General features: G+C 44.4%; 1 protein-coding gene across 3 annotated transcripts in view; it reads left to right on the top strand.

The window, feature by feature from the left end:
- The window catches only part of R3HCC1L (R3H domain and coiled-coil containing 1 like), a 48,040-nt gene extending 35,102 nt beyond the window's left edge, over positions 1-12,938 (top strand). For all 3 annotated transcript variants that reach the window (XM_083149571.1, XM_083149572.1, XM_083149573.1), the window contains exons 7-8: positions 5,296-5,436; positions 11,791-12,938. In XM_083149571.1, coding sequence (XP_083005697.1) covers positions 5,296-5,436; positions 11,791-11,843 — 194 coding nt within the window. In that variant the 3' untranslated portion in view covers positions 11,844-12,938. The remainder of the gene's footprint in view (positions 1-5,295; positions 5,437-11,790) is intronic.
- Positions 12,939-21,001: the final 8,063 nt, after the last annotated feature.

Here is a 21,001-nt window from a genome sequence, read left to right as displayed (position 1 = left end):
GTGCTGTTCGATTCAATCTCTGTTTCTACGGTGCGATTTTTGCTTGTGATTCGACCACAATTCGATTGGGATGGAATCGTGTTTGAATGGAACAGCACGCAAAACTCATTTGATCTGTTCTATATCTGTCTTGTCTGCAGTCTATTTTTCGATTTGATTTCGCTGCTGAAAACCATTCGATGTCCATTCGATTTCGATTCTATCTTGCTTTATATAAGAAAAATAGGCCAAATCTAACTGAATTGTTAGCAGCAGGGTATATGCTAGATCATTCTTGGTATTCAGGGTAATATATTTGAATGCTAACGCTACATCTTCCATACCGCATACCAGCTTATTCTTCTTTCTGGTTTAATCATTAGTTATGTCTAGAAAACGTTCTGCATCACCGCATTTCCCTTAAATGAGTATTTCAAAGAACAAATAGCGATTATAAAGTTATTGTATTACATTGTCATTTCGGCTGCGGAGTTAGTTAATTAGGGTGACGGAGATGACACCTAAGGTCACAAGGAGGGGATACTAGAAACCCATGAATCCTAACCACTCTCTAAATTACCGTATGTTCATGAAGATACTGAAGTCTGCGCTAATATCTACACGGTGTAATAACCTTCCTCTAGCCAATGCTCACACGCTCTGTAATACAGATGCGCCCTCATACATCCAACGCTAATACACCATGCGATGCAAGAATGCTTAGAGATAGTGAGTCCCCATGTTCCGTGCAGCTCCACTAACTCCGCAAAACTGTGCCAAAATGCAATGCAACTAGGCAATGTTGGGAGCCAATTACCCTACCAATATATTTCTGGATTGTGGGATGAAACCCACACAAGTACGGGAGGAATATACAAACTTTATGCATTTAGAGCCATGGTGGGTATTGAACCCATGACCTCAGCGCTGTGAGCCAGTAACACTAACGTTACACCATCCATGCTACCCCGATTAGCACAGATGGCTAAATTAAATTTACTGAGGTACTAATTAAGTCACCTGTGGCTAAAGCGCAATACAGTATGGGGGTTATGGGCCCCATACATCAGCAATTAATTGTGACAATTTTCAAATATGGAGATGACTGCCACAATTAATTTTAGATGTGTGGGCTCCCCCTTTTGGCAATCCCAATCACAATCGCCAATCGATTGCTTAATCAGGTTTTTAAACATGTTTAATAATCTGGTATTATCTGCAGATCTTTTTTATATGTGTGGGCATTCCCAATTCGTCGTCTTCATCTATTAACATTATGAACAGCACTCGATTGGGCAATTTCCAGATATGAAGATGCAATCTTTAGATGGAAAAATCTGCCGATCACTGAAATCTGTAATGTGTGGGCAAAGTCAGATAGATTGTACAATCCATTTATCTGGCCAAAAAATCCCTGTATCTGGAAATCTATAAATTGTGATTGCTGATGTATGGGGACCATAACTCTGGTTGAATTTGCAGCCTTTCCAGTCCACCAAACCCCTCTTGCGAATGGTGGCTTGGGCTTGTGCCTCCGCACACACTGGCTGTGAATGGATGTTTTACATAGACATCCATTTGCAGCCTGCGACGTAACACCCACATCATTCGATGGTCGGCGACCATCGAATGATGTAGATTGTGTATGATGTAGAACATGCTCTGAGCAACCGTACATATGCGCGCACATTCAACAGGAAGTGGGCGGGCAGCTGACATCCGGTGATGTTAGCTGCACCCCCCCCCCCCCCCCCCCATGCACAAACGCACGCGGACCTACGAACGGGCCAGAATAAGGTCCAATGTGTGCTAAGCGATTTAGGGTAGGTGATTTCCTTTTAACCTCTTGTTGTCTGGTTATTGTGCCTGCATGCACTCAAGATCTGAGCCGGCGATAGCGATGAGAGATATCGTCAAGTATTGACCTCTTAACTCCCTTGCAAATAATATTGGGTGTCCTGCTGAACGATATCATTAACACGATCATTCGGTGATATTACAAGGTCCCGGCGCCATACACCGGCATTGATGATATACTGTACTCAGCACAGTATAGTCTGTATTTCAGAACTGATATACAGACCAGACCTGTGCTTGAAGCACCACAGCAGAGAACTACACCCCAGGCAGGGAAGAGGAACAGCACAGGTTTGGAAAGATGTATATATGGTTCTAGAATGATCCCGTATATAAGCTATATATGTACAGCATTAATGTTTTTATGTATTTCAGTATAAAGTTGTCACTGTTCTATTTGGGAGGCCTAAGCTATTACTCCTCCAAGGCTAATGTCGCTGTGAGGAATGCCCGCACTGGTCTCACAGTGGTTATTAGGCTGTTGTACAATGTAACCAGTAATTAATTTGTCAGAGTGAAGGGGGTAAGGGCCACCGCACCTATTGTCCATACATACGGAGCCAAGAAAGTGTTCCTGGGGTCATTTTACTTCATTAAGCAATGATAATAGACGCCTGCCCGTCTTGCGTGCTGGTATAGAGAATGACAGCGCTGCTCTGCTAGTCGGGCGCAGGCCATTTAATGTCTAAGCTTTTAGCAGCATTTTTCAGTAAAGGGAAATATCACACCGAGGAGGCAGCAGCAGCAGCAAACCTCCGGGGGTCTCACCATGGCTGAACTTTCCTCATTTTCTCTCTATCAGAAACTAAAGCTGATTCAGTGGAACCGTGATCTTGACCCGCCTGTGTCCCGTGCTTGGGGAGCTCAGAACTTGCTTTTCCTAACAAGCCCTTCTATTCTCAGACCCTCTCTGCGGAACCGCGTCTGAGGCAGAATCTCTGTGTTGTCACAGAATTGTCACAGGATCATAGGGTGACTTCACAGAGTGGGTGCTTCTCGGACTGTTCCTAAAACCATTTATTTTTCTTTTAAAGTACAAGGTATTATCACAGGAACAAGACCCAGAGATGGTTTGAACGCTAAATGTATCATCAATTAGAGTGGAATCGGGCTTCTTGCGGAATGCCCTAGTGATGTCATTAATGTCAAGCGGGTTTAAGGTCTGCGTTATGTCTTACTACACGGCTGAACCACTGTAGTTGTTACATTGTACTACAGATAATTCCTCTTATTCCGTAGCCTAGAGCACACTGCTGTACGTGGTACCCCAAATGCATGTTGATTTTCTCTAGGCTTGAATAATTATACACCCGCATCTGTCCTCCACACGATACAAGTTGCCTTATACATGATGTGAGTTCCGGCTGACTCTGTAGCGCTGGGTGGCTTTTTTTTTTTTTTACATTTAATGGCATCTTATTTGCAAAACAGGACACACAAGCAGCCTCTGCTGGTTAAAATGTTATGCATCATGCCTGTGTTCAGTGTGTGACTGTCGCTGTATCTGCAAAAGAAATGGAAAACGGTGTAATGTTGCATTTCTATGCAGAGCACATGAGGAGAGCGCACGTGTGGATTCGCAACAGTCGTTTCTGTGTTCCTGTTCTGGCTCTCGCTACAGAAGGGTTGTTCCTGAGTAACCTGTAAAGCTGTCATTTTGAAACCACGTTTTATTGAGTAGTTTGTCGATTGATTGAACCCCTGAAGAAGTCCCAACCGATGAAATGCATAGGGTCACACCCAACGTGGAAATAATAATTTTGGGCTTTATGAAATCCTAAGTCATAAAATATTATACGAATGTCTACTTTTTCACAAGGTCTTAGAATTGTGTTTTTGTTTTTTTTTATTAATATTTTAAAAGATGCCCTCTTCATAAATAAGTGTTTTATCATTTTGTTTTTTACATCTGGGTTATAGAGTGTGTGTGTGTGTGTGTGTGTGTGTGTGTGTGTGTGTGTGTGTGTGTGTGTGTGTGTGTGTGTGTGTATGTATTGGAAATCAACAGATTCAATTATGGTACTACCGCTCTGTAATACTCTGTGTGTATCTAATTGCTAGTTAAAAGCCCACCAAAATTTCGGCTTCTGCAGTGTTCTTTCACTTTGAGCTGTGACTATTTCTACTTTCGCTTTGAGCTGTGACAGTTTTTAGCCCATAAACTCTCCACCCCACCCCCAGTCCCTATCTACTCCTCTCCATATGCATCAAGTTTGAAACGGATCAGTGTCCCTGCAAAAATTGCTTTCACTTTCTGTTATGACAGTTTTTATTTTATATTTGGTCCGCCAAGTGGCCTCTAGTGGTCAGTTGTGGTACTTCTCACCTCATAGAGGTGATCACCTCATAAAGGTGAGTAGTTTTATAGATAGATAGATAGATAGATAGATAGATAGAGATCCATTTTTTAGGCTCTGACTATTTAGAGGTGCAGCAGTTATTAATTCAAAATAAGACTTTTGTTATGGATATATAGTGTTCCTTCTAGGAACTGGGCAAGGCAGGGTGGTGCTGCATGGGGGCCCGCCCCCTTTCATGACGTCGGCAGGCCCGCCCCCGTTATGGTGCAGCCCTGCCCAGGCCGAGCCACCGACGTCATGAAAGGGGATGGAACCGGACCGCGACACTACGAGCGGGTGCATGCCCGGCCGTCAATGTCACAAAAGGGGGCGGGTCAAGTCGCCGCAGTCATGGAAGGAGGCTGGCCGGACCCACCAACAATGCCAAAAAGGGCGGGCCTGGCCCTGCTGAGGAAGCGCCGGGCATCTATGGCGGCGCTGGGCTTCCCCGTGCTTCTGGGGGGGCCAGGCAGCAGGATGTTTTAACAGGGCGCTGCTAGAGGGGCAGGGCGCATTTTGCCCTTTAAAAATCGGGCAGAGCTAAACGGCCTAGCTGGAACACTAGATATATTTATAATGTATTGTAGACAATGTATTATTATTATTATTAATTCATTAAGCAGTGCTGCCATTTATTCTTTGTAGTTGTGTAAAGGTAAAGCTAGATTCTGCTGCTACTGCCTTATTTAATATTACAGACCGCATATTATTGCCTTTTTTTTTTTTTTTTACCTCTGCGCAATAACATTGGTGACATTGTCCTGCCCGGCTCCGCTCCTCTGTGGTCACGGCATGACCTAATTAACATTCGTTTATCGTACCATTCATAATGATCATTTCTTAACAAAACAAGTTTTTCATTAACCAGCGCACGCCGTCTGCAATTATCTCGAGTGTTACAGTAATTGCACGATGTGAGATTGGTCCTTTTTATTGGTCATGAATGACTATTACAAAACCGATGTTTCTAGGGGAGCGAGGATACAGGCTACGTAAGGGGGACGCAGCCCAACCTTCCTTCCCCCGATGCCAGGAGATAAACTATGAGCTCTCCTCAATGTCATGTTCTGAAAGCCCCAGTACTTTTTTCTTATGGTTCTTTTGTTCTTGTGTGACTTAGACTTTCTGCAGCCTGCTAAAGACCGTCCACAAACGTCTGCGGTTCTTGCAAGGAGGCTGGTGATTAGTGCCTTGGGAGTGCGAAGTACCCAGAGCCGCGCCGAGAGAGAGGCTGAACGCAAGAAGCTACAGGAAGCCAAAGGTGAGAGGAAGCAATTAGATTATGCAGAAGGCTTCTGTTTTGTAGGATTTGGTTGTTAGCAGCTGCAGACGCTGTCAAACTGTATTAAGTGGCACAATCTTCTCGCTGCATATGTACAAGTACTTATCGCTCCTTCCTCGTTGGCTGTAGATGAGCAAAGCCTTATTATAGTGAGGACGACCTTACTTTATTGTTACTGCCGCATTCCAGATCCTGTTAATTTTTAAAGCGACACAAATGTATTAAGCAGATGGTTCTCTAATGCAGCGATTCGCACATCCAGTTCTCAGAACGCAACGACGGTGCAGGTTTTCCAGGTCACCTCAATGAGTCCATCGGTCCTTAATGAACCTGCCTGCGCTCCAGTAAGAAAAGATGGAAAACATGCATGGTTAGCGTGTCCTGAGAACTGTGTTTAAGAAGCGGTGGTCCTATGTGTTTTTGTATCTTTTTGGCTTGCCATAGTTATTAATTATTATTATTTTATTGTCTTTCAGTCTAGTCAGCAGCTCGTACAGGGAAAGCTCATGTAGAGAGCATTAGCCCTTACACCTGTGGAGCATTATAATATCATTTTATTTTGTGAGACCGATTCGTTATTTCACATCGCACAAATAACCCGGGTCGACCCGGGTCGGCGTGCAGTGTGACAGGGCCATTTTGAATATCTCAGGTCCAGCAGTCCGAACAGAGATAAAATCAGTGTTATTCCCGGGTGGGAGCCGGGTTTCTGCGCAGTGGTCGAGCGACCCAGGTCCTGTTTACTGCTATGGAGAAGTAGGTAGACAAACCTCAGGGCTGCCGCCTCCACCTCCTGTATGCTCTGCTCCACCCCTCGGATGACAGTGGGGACCCAGCGATAAGCCAGGTTGCCGTGTCCAGCTACAAACCGCAAATACCTGGTTGCTCCCGTCATGGACCCGTATTCAAATGTGAAAGGGGTATTAGAAGTCAAATGATTAACAAATGTACTTTTGATATTCAGGGGGGGTAACTGCGGCATTGGCAAACAGTCATTATGCCGACACGGTCAAATGCCTACATTTAAATTGTCAAGATGTCAAAAAGTCGACATTCTTTCTTGGGGGGGGGGGGGGGGCTGTCGTCATAGGTGGGCATGGACACCATATAAGGAGTCCCCTTGCTGCCCTCTCACTATTCGAATGTTACTCTATGCTGACTTGAATCGTGAAGTACGAGTCAAAAATCATGAAAAACTTGTGTCGACATTTTTAAATGTCAATGTTTTTACAGTCTGTATTTTGCCCGGTTTGCCATGATGAATGTTTGCATTCTGACTGTCTGCCATTGGTTGTCGGTATTTTGACCGTTGGTGCACCACCCACAACCTGTTTCTGCGATACAACGTTCTCGCAATAAACCTTTTGTAGATTGTCAGCTGCTGATATGCCCTATAGAGGCATAAATCTGATCACACTGCACACCTCAGTGTATGACCATGTTCCTGGCAGTCTTACACCTGAAGCAGCGGTCTACCAGCTCTGGCCTGGTGGGAAATTAGAATAATATAGAGAACATTACACAATTGAGAGGACTGGTTAACTGGGTATGGGTTATAGGGTCGACAGCAGTAAGGTCGACATACATTGATAAAGGTCGACACAGGAGTTGTATTATATATTCACTATCTACCTCTCAATAAAGGAACAATTAAATCACCCGTTAGTCTCCTGGCCAAGCAAGCAAGTGTGGCTATATGCTGCAGTAATGTGTCTGGTTTGCATATCCGTGCTGATATACAGACCACACTGTGCTAGAAGCACTACAGCAGACAGCGACACTCCAGACAGGGAAGAGGAACTGCATGGGTTTTCAAAGATAGGGGGTGCTAGAATGAACACTAGTACATGGCGGTCCATCCTGTTTTGTTACCCTCAACTTCTTCAAAACTGTGCGAATAGGACGCAAGCAGCTTCTGCTGATTAAAATTATATGCGGCATGTCAATGTTCTGTGTGCGAGTGCCGCTGTTTCTCCATAGGAAATGGAACATTAAATCCGTGGTGTGCGTGGGTCATTTTGTGTCAAATCTACGCAATGATTTTATCTTACCAGCTCAGATTTTGATCAAATTTGGTATATAAACATCCAGCCAATCACCTGCTAACTGCCATGTTACAGGCTGTGTTTGAAAAAAGTCAGTAAGGAGCTGATTGGCTGGACGTTTATCTCTCCTTATCACCCTTGCATTTATCTCTTGTTAAGGCTTCATATATCTGCCCCATGGTGATGCACTGCCAAACTATCTTCAGCTAACATTGTTGACTGAAGATCGCATTGCATCTAGTTCAAAACGCTGCTGTAGCCCTTAACATGCGTTCTAAACTAGATGCAATGCCATCTACAGAAGTTCAAAATGCACGGCCACCTTAACTACAAATACAAGTGAAGTATTTCTATTCAACTTGATTTATGTTACTAAACTAATGAAGCCATCAATTATATTATTGCCTATTACTTCTTGTAATACACCGTTTATTTTTTATAAACTATTTTGCTCTAAAACTGTTTTTAAAAATTAACCTATACCACACACACACACACACACACACACACACACACACTTTAAAATTTTAAACAAACATTTAGCACTAGTATAGACTATTTCCTGAATTTTTTTTAAAAAACAATTTGTCAACGCACTTCTTGAGATAATCATGGTGAAAGATTTTCAGTTTGAATTTGGAAAATATTTTCCTCCTGAAGCCTATTGTTGTATATCATAGGAAAGGGCGTAAAGAACACCGTAAAATCACACCACTCCCACTTGCTGTGAGGTTTATACAATATGCCATTATTTTGTAATGGCATGAGATAATTAAATCCAAATGTATTTTTCTCTCATTTTATCCTTATAACAAAATCTGAGCTAGTGAGGTCAAATTTTAACAAAAAGTGTGTTGAGTTGACACAGAATGACCCACACGCTCCCGCGGCTGAGTCACTTGGGACTCGTATGCTGGTATAGGAGACATTGGAGGGAGGACACATTGCCTCTGTAGCTATATTCAGAGGATAAAAGTTCTGACAAATGGGGGTTTGCAGAGTCTCTTTGCAGTTTTTATACCTTATAGCAGGGGTGGCCAAACCGGTCCTCGATCTACCCAACGATCCATGTCTTCCAGGTTACGTAGCTGCTGCACAGCTGTGGTCATTACTAACTGTCACATTTTAAAACATGCTGCATTCATTCCTACCATAGATCCACAGGTTGCCTGGAAAACATGCACCATTGGTAGATCTTGAGGACAGGTTTGGCCACCCCTGCCTTATAGTAATGTTCTGTGTTAGTGCTTCTATCCCATCACATATAGCGCACTATGGGATGAATTTATTTATGCGCGAGTGGGGAGAAATGGCGGAAACACTGGTGCCCCATCTGGCACCGGACTCTCAGACTTTTTTGTAGACTGGCGCCAATTCAGACATGCTTGGACAGGTATGGATTTGGCCGTGTCCCGATGGTGGGGTACTGCACATGTGCAGTGCCCCACAGCGAGGGGCTTCAGGGATATTCTCATTCACTGGAGCACTCGCTGCCTGAGTGACAAGCCGGGTGGGGTGGACACCCGGTGTTTCAGCGGTGTGCCCACAAAAACGGCCGGTGCGTCCATAGACACGCTGGGTGAGCCCCAGGAAACGTATGTTGTTCCCCTGCATGCTCGGGGCGGGCGGATGATGTCACATAATGTTAGCTCCCACCCCCAATTTGTAAAACATTGTTGAGCTGAAAAGTAAGTCCTGGGCTACTCTTGTGCTGCCAACAGAGGAAAAGTTATTCGATGGTGAGCGACCATCAAATTTTGTTATTTTTCTATGTATAAGCGTACATATTCGCTCGGGGGGGGGGGACGTGCGTTCGGTGAGGCCGTGCTAACCTGCTCGCTAGGCTCTGAATATATGCAGCCTAGCGAGCAAGTCTGAATTACCCCCAGTGTCAGAGGTGACCATAAATACCACAGATGTGTTCTCTTGCTCGCTGCCCCTTATTGATTTAGACCCTCTGTAGTGGAGTTGGGAAGACAATTGTAACATCATTAATAGTGGCAGACTCCAAACCCATCCATGCTGCTGTGATCCAGAATCTGAGCAAGCGCGAGCTTGCGGTCATCAATGGCCTTCACTCCTTTACATTGCGGTGTAATATATGTTCGAGGACACCTATAGGCGGCACGCAGAACATTTTCTCACTCTAAAGCAAAATATAGAGTCCGGTTTGTAAAAATTGTTTCATATTGTAACCTACAATTGGAGTTTGCATAGTTGCCTAGGGACGGCCACCAGATGGCGCTCTCTTAACCAGACACAGCAATAGAAATACACTGGTGTCCAGACCAGTCATACCGGGTTGCGGTTGTGTAGGAATAAAACCGTTCATACTTGTGTCCCCTTACACTCCACGAGCTCAGGACTTTTTTTGAGCCGACATGTGCCGACAGGCGGTATTTCATGCCCTACCATCCACTAGAGCAGGGCTGGGCAATTGCGGCCCTCCAGATGTTGAGGAACTACACATCCCAGGATGCTTTGCATTAGTTTTGCTATGTGGCCATGCTGAAACTGATACAAGGCATGCTGGGATGTGTAGTTCCTCAACATCTGGAGGGCCGCAATTGCCCAGCCCTGCACTAGAGCATGGTGGGAGAATAAAATAGTGCCCGAAGCATGGTGAGCAGAAGCGGTGCACCAATACGGTGTCCATGTCGACTGTGTTGACATCCAGGACAAAAAAGTGGACCGCCCACGTCGACCTTTTGACTGTCGACCTTCCCCATGTCAACCTAAACCCATGTTGACCTTTTTCGTGTGTCGACCTTCAGTTTTCGACCTAATGTATGTCAACCTTCCTGAGGTCGACCATGTGATCCCAACCCGTTTTAGAGAAACGCGTGCGATTTGAACTGGGGGCCTGATTCAGATCCGCTCGCAAGGCAGTGCGTGTATGAACGCCGACACAAGCGTCGCGCGCATCCCCTCGCTAGCATGCGTGTACGAGAACGCGTCCCCTCGCATGTGGCTGAAGGAGAGAGAAATCATTGGACGGTCGCCACTAATCACCGAAGACTTGAGATCAGACGCCCGCCCCGCCCAGCGGTTTCATTCCCCCCCCTCTGATGCCGCCCCTTCGCCTACCCGTGCGAACGCCTTGCCAGGTGTGGTATTTGATGAAGGCGTTCGCACAGGGGGTCTGCATATACGCACATGCACAGCCCCCCCCCCATTGGGCCAGCCCGAATTTGGCCCTTTCCGATCAAACCTGAATTAGTCCCTGGATGTGATCTAGTACAAAACGCATTGAGCTCGCATCTGACCGTATGTGGGCGCCTGAAGATGGGAGTTCTGCCAAGCGAGCAGGTAAACGGAGTCCTGTCGAACGCCCGCCACCCGATCCGCTTACTGGCGTGCAAGAGGATGCATTCGCATACACGTCCGCTGCCGCGCAGGAGAGAATTCATTTCATGGTCACTCGCTATCTAATGATTTTTTTTTTCCCATTCATTAGTAAAAATCAGTCTAGACTGACTTTTTTATTCTGGCCGGAGATGACCGAATTCGAGGTGTGTGCTGACATCATGTGACATCAGCCGCCCAACCAAAGCAGGCATCTACACACCTGCATTTGCAGGGGTACAGGGTACGCCCAGCGTTTCTACGGGGGCACTTATAAAACGCTAAGCGTTCCCCCTGCCTGCCCACCCTGGAGCCGAAGGTGTTCGCACATGCTCATATTCGTGACCGTGAAACCCATCGACAGGGTGCAAATTCGTCCCACAAAGGGCGAGTCTGAATTACCCCCAGTGTAGTAGTGGTCAGAGTTGTAAGTGCAGGTGGATGGAATCTGATAGTATTGTAACAGTGGTGTTGTGTCCTAGCACTTGGTTGATTGTAAATATATATACAACGTCCAATGGTCAGGTACTCCGACAGACGCACGATGTGGCCTACAAATGCCAGTGTAGGTCCCATGCTGCTGTCCTTGAAGCCCAAACAGATTATTATCTGAGTCGTGCCGATGTAATGATTAGCTCTAGTGCTCGTTCTAGCACCCCCGAATCTTTAAGAACCAATCGGGTTCTCTTTCCTGCCTGTGGTGTCGCTCACTGCTTTGGTGCTCCTAGCACAGAGTGGTCTGTATTTCAGCACTGATATACAGACCAGGCTGTGCTAGGAGCACCACAGCAGAGTAACACCCCCAGGCAAGGAAGAAGAACTGCACATGTTTTGAAAGTTGCAGGGTTCTAGAATGACCATTTACTCTCTGTATTTGTTCAGGAGAAAGCAAAGTGCATTCACGATGAGAATTCTTAGTGTATGTGTATATTTTCCTCTACAGAACGAAGGCATTTGGAAGTGAAACAGCGAGAAGATGCCTGGGAAGGGAGGTGACGATGACGGCGGCATTACAAAGCAGCTGTCGCTACAGCATGGACAAGTGGCGGACATACGTCTCGGAAGACCTGCCCGGATGGCCACGTGTCCTGTTTTTATTTGGTTTTACTCCACTATGGAAGAATACAGAGATTTATTTGACAAAATAGACACTTCAGAGTGTGCTGACAGCGCCGAGGCGGGCTGGTGGGAGCGATGATCTTATCGTGTTTGTTTTACATCAGTCGCCGAGGAAAAAAAAAACAGTCCTGCTTCTAAGAGAAACAGATCTTTTGTGTTCCTCTACTTTTTACCATTCTTTTATTTTTTTCTTCTCTCCTTAAGCTGCAGAAATCCGGCGTCTGAGCATTTTCATAGAACTGGAAGCGAAATGAGCCTTTTAGAGAAATATATTGTTTTTGCTACTTGTTGGAGTTTACGATGTATTTTGATTAATATCCCCCATCCACTTTTTTATTAAATGTCTCAAGAAATCCAAAACTGGCTGCAAATGTTCCATGGGGGGGCACTGCAAGTTTCTGATGTCATAAAATGAGTTTCCGTGGGAATCTAGTGCAACGTTCAAGTGATAAATTACTTCCTATCCGAAGAGCTTAATTATCATGAGTAAACTCAGTGAAGTGAAAATTGTTCTTGATTCAGCACAGAACAGCTCCCTGTAAGCACAAGGGTCTGACCTAAACAGTACGTTCCCCGCTCATCTCTGTCACCGTGTTCTGTCAAAAATAACCTTTACACGGAAACCTTTCACGTCACATTTGGGGAACAAACTGTCAGACGACAATTATAGTGGAGATGGCTGCAAATACAAAAACATGCCGCATGGGACAGACTCCGTGATAGCTACTTTCCTTTGCACTCCCTACCATCTCCTTATTACTAGAAAGACGATATTCACCTGAGGTGAAAACTACAGGCACTTATGGGGTGGGTTGTTGAGCTAGCTGCTCACACTCGGGGAGGGCCAGTTCCCAAAAATCAAGTATATAGAGAAAGAGAATGAGGGTGGAGCGCTTTATATGCTGCAGATGCCGTTAAAAATAACAAAATGTTCTTTTCTCTCCCACTAACAATTATGGTAAAATCAATGGTTATAATACTAAAAGTATTAAAAAGCAGTGGGAAAGACACCAGCCCCTTTTAGTCCACTGATATGACTCTTAATTGGTCATGGGCTACCTTTAATGTGATCTTTTAGTCTAGATCACAAATAGCCTCTGTTTTAAACAGTCAAGGTATTAATAGAGCACAAGATTTCTGGTCCAGCTTATTTAAAAGTGATGTTGATTTGTAGTGGACAAAAGACCTACAATGCTGCTGGGGTTTCCAAGTTGGTATATTCCTGTTGTTAATTTCTTAATAACAAGATGTTAACTCAGGACGGCAGAAACTCGAATCAATGGCTCTCTCATATACCAAAGTACATCCACACAAAAGAGTCTTATATTGTGTAGTTGGGTAATACCTTTAGGGTTCCTGACTCCGCACTCCTGTGTGTTATTAGTTATGTTGCATCAAACACTGTCCCAAGCAAGCATTGTATAATATTGTTAAAAAAAAAAAAAAATATATAAATAAATATATATATATACCGTCTTTCCCCGATAATAAGACACTGTCTTATTTTTTTTTTTCCCTCAAAAAAGACCATAGGTCTTATTTTCGGGGGAGGGCTTATTTTATTCCCCACTGCACCTTTAAAACATTCCACACTGCGCCTTTATGAAATGCCCCCCAAATGATCCATAATTTATGGTACTGTGCCAGTATTTTACATGCCCCCACCTGTTTAACTTGATGTCCGTTGATGGCGCTGTGTGGTGAGCAGCAGCCAGCCAGTTCAGCCGCGTGATGTGCGCGGCGTGACGTCACGCCGCGCCTACCGCAATGCATCCCTGGGAACGGGAGCTGCGGTGCTGCTGGTGAGTAAGAGGAGGTGAGCGGAGGGCAGCGGGGGCTGAGCGGAGACTGCACATATGGTGCACATACAATAACATTGGGAAAATGGTAGGGCTTAATTTCGGGGGAGGGCTTATTTTGGACCAGCGTCCAAAATCTGGGGTAGGGCTTATTATCGGGGTAGGTCTAATTATCGGGGAAAGACGGTATATATATATATATATATATATATATATATATATATATATATATATATATATATGCAAAAACGAGTATCCTTAAAGCGCTGATTGTCTGTAGATCACAAATATCCTCCAGGAGATATTTATTACAGGCTTGTGCTGCACTCCTTACACAGGGCTCTTCCAACTAGCCCAAGCTGTATGTGTAGAAAGAAAGGAGGCGCACCATAGTGTAGTATTTTAGGTTTTAAAACAACAATCCTTTACTGATGGGTAAAAAACACTCACAAGAATAGATGTGCTATATCGCTATAACACAATTTTCGCATAAAACATAATATGACAGGGTATATCACCGCATTGATAGAAAACACGTTTTTTCCTCGTCAGCCTGGCTCCTGGACCCCGCTGCGTCACCGCGTCACAGCCAGCGTCCTCCCAGTTCCGCCCAAACGCGTTTCGTCCTATAGGGACTTCGTCAGTCACACCCACTGACGAAGTCCCTATAGGACGAAACGCGTTTGGGCGGAACTGAGAGGACGCTGGCTGTGACGCGGTGACGCAGCGGGGTCCAGGAGCCAGGCTGACGAGGAAAAAACGTGTTTTCTATCAATGCGGTGATATACCCTGTCATATTATGTTTTATGCGAAAATTGTGTTATAGCGATATAGCACATCTATTCTTGTGAGTGTTTTTTACCCATCAGTAAAGGATTGTTGTTTTAAAACCTAAAATACTACACTATGGTGCGCCTCCTTTCTTTCTACTTTTTCTATATATATATATATATATATCAAGGTTTGCGCTCGAAGGACGGGATGTAGTAACTCCTGAATCCAGATGTTTTTTAAAGGGGCAAGGCATAGTTTTCACTTGGAAGTGATTGCCCCTTTATAAAAACGTCTAAGTTCGGCTAAAGTCAGGTGTCATTACATCTGTCCCGTAGTCTACTAATCATTGCTAATTCCCAATGTTCCGTGAATGTTTTTGTTTGATTTTATTATGTGGAATTTTCTCTTGATTCCTCTTACAATAGTGGAATGTTTTTCTAGTTTAGTGCAGGTTATACATTTGTTGATCTACAGCAGTGGTGTCAAACTTATGGCCCTCCAGCCTTTGTGGAACTACACGGCCCAGCATGCCCTGCCACAGTTTTAGCAATCCATGATCTAAAATATGTGGCAGGGCATGCTGGGACATGTAGTTCCAAAACAGCTGGAGAGGACCATGAGTTTGACACTACTGATCTACAGATTCTGATAGAATACTCTATGCGAGTCACCTGACCATTCGTTCTAGAGTCCTCCGTGTTTTCCTGGGATTTATATATTAGATTTTGAACAGTCTGCACCCTCTTTTCTAGTAAACAGATAACTTGAATTAGTTCTTACATGAAAAATTCACTATAAAAAAAGTCCTGCATAAAAACTGTTTTGCAAGGATTTTTTTTTTTCCTAACTTTATTTATCCCTATTACGAAAATCACTGGAAGCAGCTGTTCTGGTTTGTTTTTTTTCTAGCAGAAATGACAAGAGCTTGTTTAAAAAAAATTAAAAATTATAATTCTGCTTTAATGATGGTTTTATAGGATGTGGTCCCTTAGTAATGTGTGCATCCCACCTGAAGAGCTGTGAACGCATTCTAACAGTCTGCCACTTTGTACCATGTAGCATTTTGTATATAACCTTGTGACAATGGTTCATTTCATGTTTGGTACGTTGTTAACGCTTGTCAAATAATTTCTCAAATTTGAAAATTTTATACAATTGTGTTTTGTATAAGTGAAATCCTATTAACTGTTATAATACAGATGTGTTTTTATATTAGAAATGTGTGATTTATTTTTTGGACTAAATTAAATGTTTTTTTGTTTTTTTTTTGTTTTGTTTTTTCCACTCCCAAAGACAAGAGAGGCCTGGCTTCTTTGTACTGGATTATGTGGCTGATTTTAAAACGTTTTTGTATGACAAATGGTGCTTCAGCCAATCCGCTCCCAACTGTTCAAACGTATCTGAAGACTGACCGTTGGAGCTGAGTGACTGGATCGTATATCACATGCAACTAAAGAATTAGACTTTCTCTATGGCCAATTTTAACTAATAAACACCAGATCACTAATCAACTTTCATGGTGCGTCTGAACACGGAGGGACACTTTGGGCCATACTCAATGCGGCCGACGACGGGGTTAAATGGCGGGGATCACCAAAAACATGAGATTCTCGACATTTAACCCCCAGGCTAGTGCAGGTAGCCCGCTGCATTTAGCCACGAGCCTCGCGGTTTTAGCAGCTGCATACGCCATTTCCCCCCTCGCTCCAAAAACCTAGCGCCAGGGAAACGTGTGTGCAGGGGGTCAGTTGAATACTGACCGTGCGAGATGTCACAGCGAGCCGTCAGCGTTGAATACACCCCTTTGTTAGAGCTGCTTGCTTCTTCTTTACCAATGTCTTATTTTCTAATGTTTTCAGCCATTTTTCACATCATACTGTATATTCAATCTCTTGACATCACTCCCGTAACGACCTTCATAGTCGGTGGGACATGTGATTTTGTTTACCTTGCACAGAGATTCCCTGCACATTTGCCCCAGCACTTCCTCATCCATATGTCTGTATATACGGGTGTACAAGAGGATGCCAAGGTACAGTAGTTACTGCCTTTGTAGGTGTCCTATATTTCTATGTTGCCGGTACTAACAACATCTTTTCCTGTATCATTGATGGTCCATGCATGCAGCGTCTTCGTTGCCTTGTGAGTTAACCAGAATAAGGACCACTGTGTGTATACAGGACCATTGTAACCTCCAAATAATTCTTCATCTGATATACGTGGATTTGGATGTGGTAAATGAGCATGTCCCTCATGGCGAGATCCAACTTCACAGATTGGGACCCATTTCTGTTCTCGTTTTGTGGAGAATCTGCTGGTTATCTATAAAGGGAATTATGTAGTTTACATCAATACATTGTTTAGGGCAGTGGTTCCCAACCTGGGGTACACTGGAAATCGGTTAGGGGTACTTGAAAATAAAATTGGTATATGCGGAAAAATAATGGAGGAAGAAGTCTACCATTGCCGTGAAGATGAACCACGTTGCGTCACTTTTGGTTACATCTGCAGCATCATCAGTGTCTCCTACTTTTGCCCGACCACTAATCCAGTGGGAGCTACCAACGCTGCCCTCAGGCATCAGCGATCATCTGCCCCCAATGACACGGGTGGAGGAAGCAGCAGCATTAATCCTACAGGCGCTAGCAGGATCCCCAGAGACAGTACACAACCAGCGGCAAGATACAGACCCGATTCCTGACCACACACTACTCCTCCGCTACCCCTTAATATAAGGACAGGTATACCGCTCACTTCCACCCGTAAGTACTGTGGATATTTCAAATTGAGAGGAGGGGTACTCCTAAATGAAGTGTAATCAAGAGTATGGGAGAGAAAAAATGTTGGGAACCTCTGGTTTAGGGGATTCGTACTGAGGGACAGAAGATCCAGCCTTCAGCAGGTGGTCTATACACACTTTCTAGACCGTACCTTATTTAAAAGGGAAATTTATGAAAATGAACTGGGGAGAGAGAAATATCAATCAATGCTTATATCATCCATATGCAATTGCAGAATTTGTAATCAGCCAATAGACTCCCTGGCATCCATCCATGAGTATAGGGTTAGTCCCTTAAGAAAGCTACAGTAGGTAGTGAAACGCGTTAGAGTTACTGCCTTACTTTCAGGACCAGGTTACCTACTGAAGGAGCTGACCATCTTTCCACTGTCATCTTTGCTCACTGCTAAATTGGAGTTAACCAACTGCTGCCACGACAAGTTTTGGTCCCTACCATCAGCACCCCCCCTTCCCCCTTTTCTGGATATCCTCCGGTGGCAGAAACCCTTGAGACTGTTGGTTCCAACTTTGAGGTTCACCAGGACATTCTTTCTCCAGCGGTCCCGTATTGGACACCGTACAACTAGTCAGGACTCTGACACCCCCCTGGGGGTTTCAACCATATTCTCCATAGCAGTGGGTGCTCCAACACCCATTCACCTGTCAGTGAAGCATTTTTATTTATTTAAAATTTCTAGATTTCCTTGTATTCATACAAGTCATTTTTAAGTCATGTTTATTTTTATACAGTAGAGTTTTTCACACATTATACCCTACTTTTTATGGTACGTTATTGTATTAGTGCTGCTATCTTCTTTTAGATTTTCTTTTTTGTGATTTCATGTAGGGATTGACTACCCCTACCCCCTAGCAGCTGCTCATTGAGAACCAGCTCCTATTATAGGTGCCCAAATTGATTCTTAATTGAATAAAAACTTGTTTCTTTCAGGAGTATAGTGTGCTGGTCATCCGTGTTCTGACGGCCATGTCAAAGACCTTTCACAACCAGAACTTGCTATCTAAAACATGGCATATTAATGCAACTATATTATTTTCTTAATAATGAACCTCAATGGTTGACATTATGAAATAGATTATGCCCAGCGTGTATGGACAGCGATGATGCTAATCATCGCTGCGGGGAAAGCCGCTCAGTGCATACACACTGAGCGGCTTTCCCCCTGCCCAGCGCCGACGGAGGGAGGGGGTGGGGCGGCGTTGCATAATGGAGAGCTATGCAAAGCCGTCCTGAAAGCCGCTCATCTGCTGGTATAACCAGCAGATGAGCCGCTTTCCCGGCGATGTTGCGGGAGCGCGCAGCTGCGCTCATCGCCGGCCCATACACACAACCTGTGTTTTGAGCAACTTTCAACTCAAAGTCGCCCAGTGTGTATGGGCCTTTAGAAGAGCTCTGCTGTCTTGCTTACAATAGAGAAATAGGGATTGAGCCACAAGGATAGGTGCTATCTAGAACAAAATGGTCCAGCCAGACTGCAAAGGTTCTTGGCGGGCTGTACGATGTGGTCACGCAGCAATGTTGGCTAGGGGTCAGGAGGAGCACAAGAGAGAGAGAGCTTTACTTATTTCTGGGGTATAGGGTCAGGAAGAGAGGTAGTGGAGTAGGAGGAAGAAAAAAGTGGTAATATATGTAATTTATTTGTGGGATCAAATGAGGAGAATGTGCCAGAGGATTCAGATAGGGAATTGAGTAGGTCACTGCCTGAAGAGGAGCATACCAGTTCATCTCAGATCTTGTCCTTGAAGTAGGAAGCAAGGTCTTGCACATTGATACTGGCTGGGGGCTTGGGTGAGGGAGGGTTGAGAAGTGAATTAAATGTATGAAAAGAGATGTTTGGTGTTACAAGCCTGAGCAGAGATGAGAGACTGGCAATATGTTTGTCTAGCAGTGTACAAGTCAAAGGAATTCACTTGGAGTACGAAATTTATGACACTGATGTTCAACTTTTACGTAAGTTTTTGTAGGTCCCTTGTTAATATGGAGTGCCACAGTTGACCTCTATGTGTGATGGGTTGCTGGATCCACCTCATCTAGGACAGGGGTGGCAAACTGGTCCTTGTGATCTACCATCGGTCCACGTTTTCCAGACCACCGAGCTGGTGTGTGCACAACTGTAGTCATTACTAACTGTCACATTTCCCACACTCCCTAGCTTGGTGCACATCTGTAGTCATTACTAACTGTCACATTTCCCACACTCCCTAGCTGGTGCACAGCTGTAGTCATTACTAACTGTCACATTTCCCAGACTCCCTAGCTGGAGCACAGCTGTAGTCATTACTAACTGTCTCACTTTTTAAAACCTGCTGCATTTATTCCTACTATAGATCTGCAGGTTGCCTGAGACACACAACCTGTTGGTAGATCTTGAGGACCGGTTTGGCCACCCCTGATCTAGGACTATTCCCAGAGTCCGGATAAAGTGTGATACAGAAGTCTCAGGAGAAATAAATGCAGTAATTGGTGTGAGCCATTGTTGCAGAGAGGTGAAAAATTCTTGAAATGTATCAGCATTACTATTTCTAACGGTTTGAGGAGGATTGGGGGACTTCAGTGATATTGAGAGGAGAGCATGCAGGTGATCAGATTGTGACCGGGGAGAGGGAAAGGAGTGTTGGTGAATGAATGTACACAGGCAGCCTTTACCAGGAGACCTCCTTGTCCGTCTCCAGACTCCTGTTCCCTTAGAGCTAATTTATTGCTTATTGCATTCAGTAGTGAGGGTGCTACTGAATATAAAGTATAAGTGTGGGATGTCTATGCTCCATTAATCCGCTAATGCTTGCAATGCGTACAGAATGTAATAAATGCTATTCTGTGACAATCTGATATTCACATACTGTAGTGTGTAAAGTAATGATCACTCACAATCCTCAGGGTAATGACGTGGACACTTCACATGCAATGTGATGTTCTTGTCTGTACATAGGGCCTGTTTCATGTTTGTATGTAAAGAAAAAAAAAAGCAAGTTACTGGGTGGGGAAAATGCTGCAATGCAGGGGGGCAGATGTAACATGTGCAGAGAGAGTTAGATTTGGGTGGGGTGTGTTTAAACTGAAATTTTAATTTACAGTCTAAGAAATTGCTGCCTGATATTTGTAGGCTACATGCACAAGCAGTATTTATTCAGCACAGAAACAATACAAAATTATTTTCTCCCCTTACATTGCCACATTCGGACCTGCTTACTAGCAAACAGGTAAACGCCACCCGACCGAACACAGTGAGAGGGAGCAAATCCGGACCTGACCAAGCAGGTATGAATTTTATTTTTTTGGGGGGGGACCTTATGAATTTGGGCCATCATTTTTAGTTCAGGACAGAGAATGGGTATTCAATCCCGGTTTCTGACTGTCGGAAACCCTGACCCATTTTCGGTCCTTTCGCCAGCTTATCGGCAGGCGGAATCCAATGTTCCGTCTGTTGAGTGGCGAAAAAGGTGGGGTACTTGTTTCCTAGCACGGCCACCCCGATTTACATCGGGGTGGTCGTGTCGGAAAAATCGGGTCGATCGCATCGCATGCGATTTGGTCGTCGCGACCGACCGATTTTGGACCCGATTTTTTTTTTTAATGAAATGTAAATCGGGTCCCTGGGACCCGATTTTACATTGTATTCAATGTAAAAATATTCCCAACCCCCCCAAATTTAACGGCGTACACC

Source organism: Crinia signifera, chromosome 6 (genome assembly GCF_055691185.1).
Source record: "Crinia signifera chromosome 6, ASM5569118v1, whole genome shotgun sequence".
Taxonomy (NCBI): domain Eukaryota; kingdom Metazoa; phylum Chordata; class Amphibia; order Anura; family Myobatrachidae; genus Crinia; species Crinia signifera.
This window is presented reverse-complemented; position numbering and strand designations above follow the sequence as displayed.